Source organism: Lepidochelys olivacea, assembly GCF_965140295.1.
Source record: "Lepidochelys olivacea isolate rLepOli2 genome assembly, chromosome: 3".
NCBI classification, from domain to species: Eukaryota; Metazoa; Chordata; order Testudines; family Cheloniidae; genus Lepidochelys; species Lepidochelys olivacea.
The window spans coordinates 114,304,217-114,317,153 of record NC_140413.1 but is presented as its reverse complement, the minus strand read 5'-3'; the positions used below and the strand labels follow the sequence as shown (position 1 = coordinate 114,317,153).

The window sequence follows — 12,937 nt, the reverse complement described above, 5'->3', positions numbered from 1 at the left end:
CCTGCAGGAAGCCTGGGTTCGATTCCTGGCCCATGCAGTTATGAGTATCTTTTTGGTTCACATTCACAAGTACAAGAGCGAGCGGAGCCAAGATACTGTTCGGTTTTCTCTGCTCAGGTTCCCCACCGACGGGAGATTGCAAACCCTGGGAAGGGCGGGGGACGCACCACGCGCTGCCAGCGGAGCCCCGCCCAGAGCCCTAAGCAGGGGCTCCGACCCAGGCTCCCCAGCCCTCACGCTGCAGCAGGGGAAGGGCGGGCACACCGCGCGTGGCTTCCAGGAAATGACGCAGGCAGATTTGCCTTCGAACGGGGGCGGGGTAGTGGGAGGAGCTGGGGTCGAGGTGGGGGGGCGGGGGTGCGCGCGCGCGCGCGCGAGTAGCGCCGCCGTTACGGAGCTGACGGAGCGCGCTGGAGGCGAGTGAGTATCAGCGCGTCCCTTGCCCCGGCCCGGCAGGGGCTCCCGTGTCTGTGGAGGCCCCGCTGCCCGCCGTTCCTCCTACGGGGTCTTCTCCGCTCCCATCCCTGAACTGCCGTTGGACCTCAGGGCGCTTGCGTCGCCGCCCCCCCTCTTCCCCGCGCCGCGAGCTGAGGCGAGGGGGGCTGGGAAGGTGCCGGGCTCCGGATGGGGCGGGGCTGTGTGTGTGTGTGGCCGGGGCCGGGCTTGCTGCGGGTCCTCGGCTTACCCGGGCGGCGGGGAGGCCGCTCTTCTCCCCGCGGCAGGCGCCTCCGGCTCCCCCAGCCAGGCGTGGCGGGCGGCCCTAGGCGAGTCGGGCGCTTCGTGCCGTTGTGCCCGCTCCTGGCTGCAGCTGACCTAGCGCCTTAAGTCGGGTTTGGGGGAGAGGAGCGCTGCGGGGGCCGGTGTCCCGGTGAGGGTGGTGATCGGTGTATGCAGCATGTATCGATGTTATTCCCTTGTCATCCCAGAGGGGATTTCTTCCCTCCGACCCCCCGGAGTTGGGGTGGTGGTGAGGTCATGGCTAAGAGACCCCGGACGGGGAGACACAGTTAGGGAAATCGTTTTGGGTGTGAATTGGAAATCTCTTGAAAACAAAACAAATGGAAGAAAGTCTGTCTTGGACTGCTTCTTGAGGCTGTGTAGACTAGACAGTGTTCCTAGTCTGCCTCGCTCATTTCACATCTCAAATTAAGGCGTTTTGATAAGTAAGCAAGTTTCAAATGAGGCCTCTGTCAATAAAAAGGATCAAGTGAAGTAAAAGCTCCTTTAATATCCCACCCCATCACTAGTTGCTATTAAAGTATTTGCTAATTTAACTTTTTTCAAAGTTCTCTGCCATAGCTGTGCACTCTAAACAGCCCAATTTTTATAACATCCTGCAATCCATTGTCATTCCTGACATTATTAAAACCTTTTTAAAGACCGTGATCAAACTGCATTTTCTATGTGAGTAGCTACAGTAATTGCTGTTAACATCTATACCGGTCATACTTATGACAACTTGCTATGTGCAGCCCTTATCACATGTGCTTTTGTTCTCCTGATAAAGTCAGAGGCGGATAAAAGTTTTGTGGGGCCCTGGGTCAGAGCAAGTGGGGGCCCCTCCCCACCCATTCCACCTGCAGTACCCCTGGTGCTCCTGCTGAGGAAATCGGGTTGGGGTGCGGGGTCTTTCCTTGCTCCTGGGCAGGAGCAGCGGGCATTGCAGGGCAAGCCCCTGTGCCCCAGCCCCACTCCCTGGCAGGAGCAGTGGGCAGAGCAGGGCAAGCCCCTGCTCCCCAACCATGCTCCCTAGAAGCGCCAGATGAGTGGGGTCAGCACGCGGGGATGCTCAATTGGCTGGGGACCCTGGCACAGGTCCTGTTGGCCTACTGGCTAATCCGCCACTGGATAAAGTATGAATTAATATTTTAGATTTCACACGTACTCTTTTGTTTATATAGAAAAAATTTGACTTGGCACTTGTCTGTTAGAAGTCCTTTTTTATATTGTCAAGTTTGAGTCTTTCAAATGAGTCAGTACAGAATGCTGCTTACTTCCTTACCTCAGAGGGTCTGACATGCATTTAGGCAACCAATCTTGAAACACAGACCTTTTCAGTTAGTAAAATAAGAAGGGCTGTTCCAGAATAAACTCTTTTTTTTTTTTTTTTAAAGATGCACACCATTTCAATCTATTAGGAAATAAACCACTGGCACACTTCAGACAAGCACACGTGGCTGGGGGGGGGAACAGAATGGAAGCACGAACCAGAATACATAGCGCACAGAGCAAACACATGCACCTAATTTCACATCTAGTATTCCATATTGGCAACTAAAGATACAGTTGCCAAACTTAACAAATCCACTTGCTGATATTGAGGACCCCCATGAGTTGAGAGAGTACTAGGGGACTTTCCATCCGTTTTTTCTGCAGAATTTAAACTTTTTTTTTTTTTTAAATGTTGATCTTCCACTAAAAAAAAACTTTCTGAATGTGAACTGATACCATGGTTTTCCTGAGTGTGCATAACAAATTGAAATAATAGAAACTGCCTAAGGCCCCAAAAAACCTGGCTCTAGCTCAGTCTAAGCAGCCAGGTTGTGTGATGAAGAGTTCCCCTGGGTGTGGAAAAAAAATTCTTAGGCCTCTTTGTAGCATTGGAACTCTTCCATTAATGTTACTCTGGCCCTAGGACTGTCTCTATCCCACTTGTGGTGCACAGTTTGTGGATAGAGTAGCTGGTGGATCCATGTAGTAGTTGATAAAGCAGTTAGGCACCCACGTACCAGCTTCATATGGTATGTTGAATACCATTGTGGAACTGGGTTTGATTAAACTCGGTATGTGTGTTGGGAGGTAAAGGGGTGTTCAGCCACTACACAGACTTCCCAGATCTTGTATGGTGAAATTACATTGATTTGGCTGTTCGAGGGCTCTTCTATGGAGGAAAAAAGCATGATTTGTCCTTAATATGTGTGAACTACTACTTTTAATCTCAAGGATTAACAATGGGATTGCAAATGCCAAAGCCTCTTGCTTTATCTTAAATTACCATGAGTCTTCAACCCTTGCCCTGCTGGACACACCAAACCCTGGCTGCACTTCAGGCGCTTGAGGCAAGTGGACTAAAGTCTGTGGCTCGTGACAGGATGATTTGTCAAGAGTTGTAATTGTATTTCTATATTAGTAATCTCTGGGAAATCCTATGCATTGTATTCTGAATAAATTATTTTTATTCTGAAACCTTTTTTGGGGATTCAGCATAGCATTACATTTAAGAGGGCAAAATTCAATGTGGATTCTTTGCATTGTTTCCTGCCTGGTGGTGACTTTACAGACTCATCTTCACCGTAGTGGCTTTGTTCATAGATAACTTCATAGAATACAATTCGGGGAATGGTTCTAATTGATAAAAGTACTATGTAGACTATCTGCTTTATCGTCGTCTAGTGCCACTGTGCACACGTAAGTTAAAATATTTTATCTAATAAAGGAGTTTTCCTTTATTTTAGTGTAGTCATAGATTTGCATATGCTTGTTTGTATATGGAACCAGTCTGGTACAGTTCTGAAAAACCATATGTATTTCCGATTATCTAATTGTGTAGCGGTACAGAGGAAATAGTGTTGAACGGTCCACTTAATTTACATAATCTAGTCTTGTTCTTTAAAAGACATTGTAGAATATAGTGCTCCACTAAAATGGTGGTAAGCACAGTTTAAATATCCAGGATCAGTGTGCTATCCAACAATATAAATGAAGAAAAATTGATAGTAAAACTGTGATGCAAATATGAATGCATTATGCATTGGTATTTATGAAAATCATCAATCTCAAAACAACAACTTGTCACACTCTAGGACACAAAATTTGAAAGAAAAATTATATGCCGCTTTGGCATTTTAAAATAGCCTACATTACTAAGGCAATTATCCTATGTCCACGCTGCAGTTCACGGTGTGATTGCAGCACACCATACCTGTATTATCTTTACCCATGCTAGTACAGATAAAATTGGCAGTGTAGATGGAGTGGCACAAGCTTCAGCAAGCTAGCAAAGTGAGTATGTACCTTTTTTAGCTGTTTTGTCTATCTGTACTGCAGTCACACCTTGAATTGCTGTGTAGACATAATCTTGATTACAGGCTAAACCTTGGTCAGCAAATCGATTAAATTCTGTTAGTGTTGCCTCTTTAGCACCCACATCTAAACTGACAGCCCTCAGATAACATCTGGAGAAACACTTGAGTTTTGTTGAAACAAGCAAAAATCCACTGATTTAACTCTCTCTCTTCCTACTCCCATTCTCTGCCTATTTTATTCCTTTGCACATTGTTTACTTCCTTCATTTTTCTTTAACTTGGGAAATTCATTTAGTAGACCAGCACAGCATCCATCTTTTGTGTTCTTACCCCCATTTTCCTGGCTAGGCATTCCATGCCTTCTTTTCTTTCCATTAAGGGATCATTCATTTCCTTTGTTTCCTCTCTGTTCTTTGTGACTCCACATATTTGGAAGAAAAAACGCTCATATGGGTGAACTGTTTGTTCCCCTGCACAGATTTCTAAAGAATGCCTGCCCTGCTCTGAGTTCTGTGCTGTATTTATTGTATATAGCTATGGTGTAGTTTTCTTCCTTTTTATTTTGGAAGCTAGTTCTACATTAGTAACATGCCATTACTTGATTTAAAATGTTTAGTAGCATCTTGCTTAACTTGTTGTTTCAGCAGGTTTAGTCATCAGTTAAAATTCATGGGACAGGCAAACAGGTGTATCTGGTAGGATGACACATGTGGAAATGCTTGATCTTGAATATTGCTATTAAAACCTGTGGTAATATCTGTAGTGATCCTTGATGAACTTTATGTATTTTCTCCTACATAACAAGAGACCCTTACATAGATTTCTTCTGAAAACTTAAGTTAAAACCTTTTCCCAAAATCTAAATTAGGTGTTCCATGAAAGGGAACTAGGCATCACTGAGTACATCTACAGAGTATGTGGCCGTGAGCCTCCCAGCCTGGGTTTTTTTTAAAAAAAAAAAAAAAGCTGTATAGGGAACTCTCCATAGGCCTCAGAGCCAGAACCACAAATTTATAGCACTGTCTCTGCAGCTATTTGTAGAGTGCAGGGATGATCCTTATAAGCTCCTTGTAAGTAAGTAGTTATTAGGTGAGGTGAAACTTGAGGGGTACACAAGACAAATCAGACTCCTGAAAGGGGTACAGTAGTCTGGAAAGGTTGAGAGCCACTGCTTTAGTCCAGGCTTTAGAAAAATAACCTTAAATTACATTAAAAGAATATTAAGGTTACAAAGCCAAGAGTTCGAAAATTAGGAAATATGAGAATTAAATGTTGCCTATGTACTCTTACTTTGTCTCCCTGTGTGTATGTATTATGATAGTCTTTAATTGTGTAGTAATGTGCTATTTTTATAGAGCTCTGCCTCATTCAATGCATAGGCTAGAACAGGCCCCATGGATGAATCAGGCTTATAGTGAAGGCAGTTGTCTGTAGGACACCTACCTTATTTGTTGAGAATTTAGAAAGTGTGTAGTGAGTGAGATTACAGCGAGAGAATGGTCCCATGACTAAGGGAATTAAATGCTACCCCAGAGAAATAGATTCTATCCCTATATTTGCCACAGAGTTTCCATGTAAGGTGGAAAATCACTTAACACATGCGTATTGCTCTACTGTAAAAACTTGCTTTTCTTTACTTTCTAGGTGCCCAATATGAGACACTGGAGCCAGATTTTCAGAAATGCTGGGTGTTCACAGCTGCAACTGGTCAATGGGAGTAGTGCTTTGAACATATATATAGCACCATAAAAATACAAAGTATTCTGAAAAGTCAGGTCCGAGGTGTCTCAAGCTGGGCACCCAAAATTAGTGGACACTTTACTGTTTCAGTTTTAATCTCTGTGCCTCAGTTTGTCCTCTGTAAAATGTGGATAATACCATCTAATCTCACAATGGCATTAAGAAAAATTAATTGTTTGTGAACCTCCCAAATACTTTGGTGAGAGCATCACAGAAATATTCATGAAGAAATTAATAATCTTGTATTCATGCAGAATTTGGATGGTGTGTCCTCCACTTGTTGAATGTGGAGGAAAAAATAAATAATGAATAACTCTCTTCATTGAGTCAGGGTCCTGTGGAAAAATAGTATGTAATTAAAGACTACCATAATACATATGCACAAGGAGGCAAATTAAGGTTGTACATGAAACCTTAATTCTGGCACTTCCTAACTTTTAAGTGTTTGTCTTTTCGGTTTTTAAATGTAAAATAATGAATGGTGCAGAGCATAGATTCTGACTCCATTGGTGCTCCAGGGCTGGAGCACCCATGGGGGAAAATTAGTGGCTGCTCTGCACCAACCAGCAGCCAAGCTCCCCTCACCCCCTGTCCCACCTCCTCCCTTGTCCCTGCTTCTCTGCTTACCTCCCAGCTGTTTGGTGACACTTAGGACTTTCCAGGAGGGAGGGGGAGGAGCGGGGATGTGTCATGCTCAGGGGAGGAGGCGGAGAAGGGGCAGGGACTTGGGGAAAGGGGGTGGGGTGAGGGGCGGGGGGGTGTCGAGCACCTACTGAGAACAGTGGAAGTCAGCGCCTATGGTGCAGAGAACATTGCTTGAGAGTGTATGTTCTTCCTGTGTCGTCATAACACAAGACCAAGAGGCTATTCAGTGAAACGGAACATAGCAAATTCCAAAATTTTTAACATAATTAGGTTTGGTAACTCATTGCCACAGGATGTTAAAGCCAAGGATTTAGCAAAACTCAGAGATTGAACATTGATATGTGTCACAAGAATATCCAGAGTTTTCATAGTTAATGCTAATAAAGAGTATTGGAACTGAAATAAAACCTTACATTTCAGGTTTTGGGTGATCTCGGTTAGAGATTAAGATGAGACTTTCATGGGGGGTGGGGGGCAGATTATCCCAGGTCTGCCTACTTTGTGGTCTCTTCCACCTTCCTCTGAAGCATCTGGTTCTAGCTACTGATGGAGACAGGATACTGACCTAGATGGGTCAGAGATCTGATCCAGTATAGTAGTTTTACTTTGAATTTCAATACAAACTGTTTTTAAATCTCCGATTGGGGGATTGTAAAAATGTATTGTCAATTATGATCCACTTTCTAAATAAATATCTGTTGTTCTTGTTTAGCTTTTAGAAAAAAAGTTTTAGAAATGGGGTGGTGTTCAGATGTCAGAGAGGTCTTACTCACGTATGGCTCTATTTCAGATGAGGTAGACGGCTGTTCTCTTCTGAGAACAAGACCAATCGAGGTGATGGGAAGGATTCTGTATAGTACCCATCTGTGTGCTTCTCATATTGAGACTCTGTCAGATAAATCATGCTTGGGACCTAACTCAGTGACTTCAGCATCTAACAGTTTCCTGAAGTCAGTGGTTGTCTTCTTTTCTTATGGGATTAGGACACAAGGAGATGAGAGAAACTTTCCAAGTATATGAACAAGGTGACTCTGACAATTAACTTTTATTTTGTTTATATTATTCTGCACTACTAATAGGAAATTATGTCAAATTAAGAAACAAGCTGACAATGTTTGGTTATGTGAAAAACTTTAGCAGTTTGTCTAGTAGTTTTACAGAATATGCTTTACCCTTGACTGATGTCCCATCTCTGAATCTGGAGCTGTGCCAGGCCAAAGGTACTAACTATTGTGTAGCTATTAAAAAAAAAAAAAAAAAAAATCTTAGAAAAGGCATATTTAAATATATCAGCAGCAACTGCAGCATCTTGAACACATTTGCTGCCGTTTTTCCAAAGTTTCTTAAATATTTGTTTTTCAGTTCCCACTCAAATACCTCTTTCCTTTGTAGATATTTAAGTCTTTGAATCCCTGATCCAGGTCTTCATTTCCCTCTTTTCTATGCATTGAAGGATGCATGTTTTTCATTCCGCTGTTATTTAGAGAGGCACTAGTTGCATATACTTTGTGCTTAGACTCTTAACACAGTACAAATGAGTGTGTTCACAGTACTTGGTTTGTTCTTCTCACTAGAACCCATCTTCCTTTCTATTTTCCTCAGTCCTATAATCAAATAAACTAGTCTAAGCAGCAATTGTGATCCTTTAATATTTAAATTCTGGTGCAGCAGGAGAGTGAATTTGTGTGGGGGGGTGGAGGATGAGAAAACCTGGATTTGTGCTGGAAATGGCCCAACCTGATGATCACTTTAGATAAGCTATTACCAGCAGGACAGTGGGGTGGGAGGAGATATTGTTTCATATTCTCTGTGTATATATAAAGTCTGCTGCAGTTTCCGTGGTATGCATCCGATGAAGTGAGCTGTAGCTCACGAAAGCTCATGCTCAAATAAATTGGTTAGTCTCTAAGGTGCCACAAGTACTCCTTTTCTTTCTTCTAAGGTGGAACGTTACTTTTGTTAAATACAGACAAGATAAGGAAACAATAGGAGACCCTGAACTACAGGAAACAAGATTTAGAATTTCCATGACCTGAGATTGTCCTGGAAAGCTAGACAATGTCCTTCGGTGTGTTCTGACATGTTAAAGATTTTGGCTGCATTTGTTTTCAGCTTGTACCTTCTCAGTGGCCACTTCCTCCTGCTAGCTCTGTAATCTCTGCATGTGTAGGAAGAAGATAGTGCTATAAGGCTAGTAGGTGGCTATATAGGTGGGGGAGCACCTTTATTCAAGCCTGAAGTCTCCAGGGATGGAAGGGCCCCTTATTTGACTTTTTTTTTTTTAATAGTAAGTTCAGTGAAATAAAAAACCTATAGAGCTCATGTAATATTAATGATGCTGGAGTACCAGCAATAAAATCAGTCACTTTGACCCTAGGCACCCCTGTATTTGCACCCTAAACACAGAGTGCAATAATATTTGTACAAAGTATGCGTTGAGGTATCATATGAAAGCTTAGACTCTTGTTATTAATATAACTGTAAACTGCATGTGTAAACGTTATATGTGAATTTATGAATTCTCTTTGATGTTACTAGAACACGTTTAAAACCAGACAGCCTCGCCTAGATGAACAGGTCTGTCCTAAACAAAGGATTGTTTCCATAATAGCAGTAAACAAAGCTGTCGAACTGAACCATTGGGAGTTACCCTGATCCTGAACTTGAAAGATTGAGAATTATCAAGGTTCGTGCACCCCAGAGAGAGACAGGAGACTGAATCTCCAGCAGGCCTTTCTGACTTGTAAGACAAAGACATTCCCTTTGGGGATATAAGGAATGGAGAGAGACTCCATCTTTATCTTTCACCTTAGGAGACAAAGAAACCAAGCAATTTGATCTCTGTGATGGGTCCTGGGTAGGCCTGCTAGTAAGGAGATTGTTGGATGAAGAATCCATCTTGAACAAAGACTGTATCTTGTATAAGTTTTAGATTTTTAGATGTTCTCACATATTTGCTTGTAAACATCTCTTTCTTCATCTCCCTGACTTGGTATAATTTAATCCATTCTATTTTGTAAATAAACATGTTGGCTTTTATTGTTGTCCCGTGTTGGTGTCCCTAGCCCCCGTTTGCCAGAAGCTGGGAACGGACAACGGGATGGATCACTTGGTGATTACTTGATCAGTTCATTCCCTCTAAAGCACTTGGCATTGGCCACTGTTGGAAATAGTAGGCTAAATGGACCTTTGATCTGACCCAGTATGGCCGTTCTTATGTTCATTATAAATCAGTGCTGTGCAAGTTCATTGAAGTGTGTGCTTCCAGAAAGCTAACAGGTTGGAATGTTTTCCTGTTTCTGTAAAGGCTGCAATCCTAACTCTTCTCTGTGAAAGCCCAATGAGAGGGACTGGTCCCGCAGTAGGACAGTTTTGGGGCTGGAAGAGTACTAAGGTCAGCATGCAAGGAGTATCCAGGTTGGGCAAAGTCAGGGGGAGGCATGTGGACTGCTGGTAGGCTGCTGGGTCAGAGCTCTGGACCAAAGCTGCATTGCTACAAAACAGCCAGGATTACAAGGCAGATGGTGACCTGAACCCCAAACCATCACACTCACTACCTCCAGATTCTTTTACCTGAAGGGATGGGGGGGAAAAAGGTGGGGAAGAGTGTATTCGGTCATGGCTCCCAATGTCATGTAGTCTCTGCACACTTGCATATGTGCTTAACAGTAGGTTCTACACTGCATGATAACTCAGCTTGTGTAATAAGTTTCACATACATCTGTGGTTATGGACAAGTGTAATTCATTTGTAATTTTTATACTGACCAAATAGGTTTTTTTTTTTTTCCTTCTTCCAGAGTGACTCCTCTTAATGAATCTACTCCTGGCATCCCTATTAATCAATTAGATGATTAGGATATGTTTAATTATCTGGAAAATACTTCAGATATATGCTTTGACTTGTTTTCTTGTACTGAATTTTCAGTATAACAATTTAATTTTTTTCAGCTTATGTTGAGTATGAGTCTTGTTATGATTAGCGAGAATGTAAAACTGGCCCGTGAATATGCATTGCTGGGAAACTATGATTCTGCAATGGTCTACTACCAAGGAGTACTTGACCAAATGAATAAATACCTCTACTCTGTCAAAGATGCATATCTGCAACAGAAATGGCAACAGGTGAGCAGTCCTGTTTTGCCAGTTAATATTTCAATGGTAAAGTATTAAGCTAATATGAATGATTTAGTTCAATGTTGAATAAGAAATGTAAAAATATCTAAACTATTCCCTGGTAAACTGTAATACCACTATATATTCTTATTTAAGGCTTCATTGGCTGATTTCTCTCTTTGTTGCCCCTGGCAGAGTAAGGAGTGAAGAACAACACTGAGTTAGTATTGTACTAACTTGCTTGCCAGTTTGACTTTTAACTGTGTTAATGAGTGCCCTGGTTACGCTTCAGTACAGTTAATTCTTATCACTCTTATTCTTTTTACAATACTTCAGTGGTGTGGTTTTGGCTGTCTAATACAGAGTGAGTTAAGACCACCATATTCATGTCCCTTGATGTAAAGCCTTACCCGCCTAAGGATAACCCAGTCTTTTTTCATTGTACTGTTTTTTTTCTTAAGACTGTGAAATGAAAACCAGCAGCAGGTTCTATGGAGTTGGTATTAAACCCATCTCTGTTCATTTATCTGACCGATTCTTCACGGTGTAAAATGTGTTAAGACCAGGAAAAAAAAAAAACCTTCACAAATTTAATGTATATTTCTTGTTCTGTAGCATACGTAGTGTTTTAAATGTATTGGACTAATTTAAAGCATCAGAATTAAGATAGCTAGAGAAATCTTGTGGAATCCAGCAGAGTTCATTCACATTGGCTTTAGCATACTCTGTTACAAATCTGTTAGTAATATGCTTTAATATACTTCATATTTTTTGCATTAGGTTTGGCAGGAGATAAGCGTGGAAGCTAAGCATGTGAAGGATATAATGAAAACACTGGAAAGCTTTAAATTAGATTGCAGTCCCTTGAAAGCAGCACAGCAAGAATTACCAGCTCGTGATGGAGAAGTGTGGTCCTTGCCTGTGCCAGCTGAACGTAGGTAAGAAGAAAATTGGTAGGAGCAGATAACATGTAATTAAGTAAAAACATGCTCCAACTTCAATGAGAGTCAGCAGTTGGAGAATTCCTCCCTTTTTTAGGGCTAAGGTACAGGGCTTGGAAACTTTGACACCTAAATAGCCAAATTCTGGGAAAGGAGTGAGATTTCTGGATCCTATTTCAGGATGCATCCGATGAAGTGAGCTGTAGCTCACGAAAGCTTATGCTCAAATAAATTGGTTAGTCTCTAAGGTGCCACAAGTACTCCTTTTTCTTTTTGCGAGTACAGACTAACACGGCTGTTACTCTGAAATATTTTAGGATGTCATTTTATTTTTGTCTTTAATAGTCTGATAAATGTGAAACGTCAGCCAACTTTCTAGCTGCAAGAAGAAAGTGTAGTTTGAAAACATGAGTGTTTTGGAGGTTCCAAGGAAGCTGACTCTCCACTGCTGTATTTTTCTTCCCTCCTCATCATCCCTGCAATGATTCTCATTGCAGGTAGTGTGAAGGAGAGGGAGAAGTATCTACTACTCTAGCACTTTCTAAGGCCTCTCTTTTTTTTAGGGTCCTCTTCTAGTTCATAACTCATGGGCTTGCCTTTGCTGCTGCTAGTAGCTTTCCCAAGCAACAGCCTGAAATAGGTGTGATATTTTGACAGTTTTTGCTACCCAGTGTTCTGAGAGGTCAGTTTCAACGTTACTAATCTTGGTAATTCCAATTTCAACGGCTTTGTCAAGGAGCAGAGGCATTGGAACTATGTCTGAAGATTAAAGAAAATATTTCAGTTCACATTTTTGGAAAGTTGCCTTTGCAACCAAAAAGTCTTGAAATGTAAATTTATTTTTTAAAAAATGAAAGTTTAAAATCTGTAGAAATTGAAGACTAGGGCCCTGATCCCACAAGCTGTTTTGTCATAGATTGATACCTGTCCCCATGCAAAAACCTGCTTACTTCATTTGTACTTCTCCTGTGGTCCTAAAGATGGAATGGGCATTAGGAAAGTGTTTAGTGTTGGTCAAGAAGTATGCTTAAACTATTATATTAGAAGTGACTATTTTACTGGCTTTAGTCTTGGATAATGGTAGTACCCAAAATCCCCAATGAGGATTTGGGCTTTTTTGTGCTAGGACAGTCCCTGTGTTGAATATATACTCTGAAAGGCAAAACAGCCAAATAGGGGGTGGAGAAAGGTCAGTCAGTCAGAAGGTGGCAGATGTTCATCTTGGTTATTACCCTGCCGTCCTTTTAAAATAAAATTTAATAAACTAAACCGGAGAGTTCTATTTTTAATATTTAACCCTGCCTGATCTATTTTTAAATTAACTCTAACTTTTTCTATTTATAATTTCTCTATCTAAATCTGCACATTTCATTTTTATTTTTTAACCCTCGGTTTTTTTACTTATATTTAATCTCACCTGTCCGTTAAGCAGTTAAATACGTTTCATTACTTTGCCCTCCGAATGCAGTAC

The 12,937-nt window shown here is 41.7% G+C and overlaps 1 protein-coding gene across 3 annotated transcripts in view; it reads left to right on the top strand.

Moving 5' to 3' along the window:
- Window positions 1-332: 332 nt before the first annotated feature.
- Window positions 333-12,937, top strand: part of KATNA1 (katanin catalytic subunit A1) — a 35,441-nt gene continuing 22,836 nt past the window's right edge. Inside the window, exons 1-3 of one of the 3 annotated variants that reach the window (XM_084623698.1) lie at window positions 333-420; window positions 10,361-10,534; window positions 11,306-11,463. In XM_084623698.1, coding sequence (XP_084479824.1) covers window positions 10,364-10,534; window positions 11,306-11,463 — 329 coding nt within the window. In that variant the 5' untranslated portion in view covers window positions 333-420; window positions 10,361-10,363. Of the gene's footprint in view, window positions 421-591; window positions 611-10,360; window positions 10,535-11,305; window positions 11,464-12,937 lie in introns of those variants that run through there. The other 2 variants (XM_084623699.1, XM_084623700.1) reach the window with 2 other exon arrangements.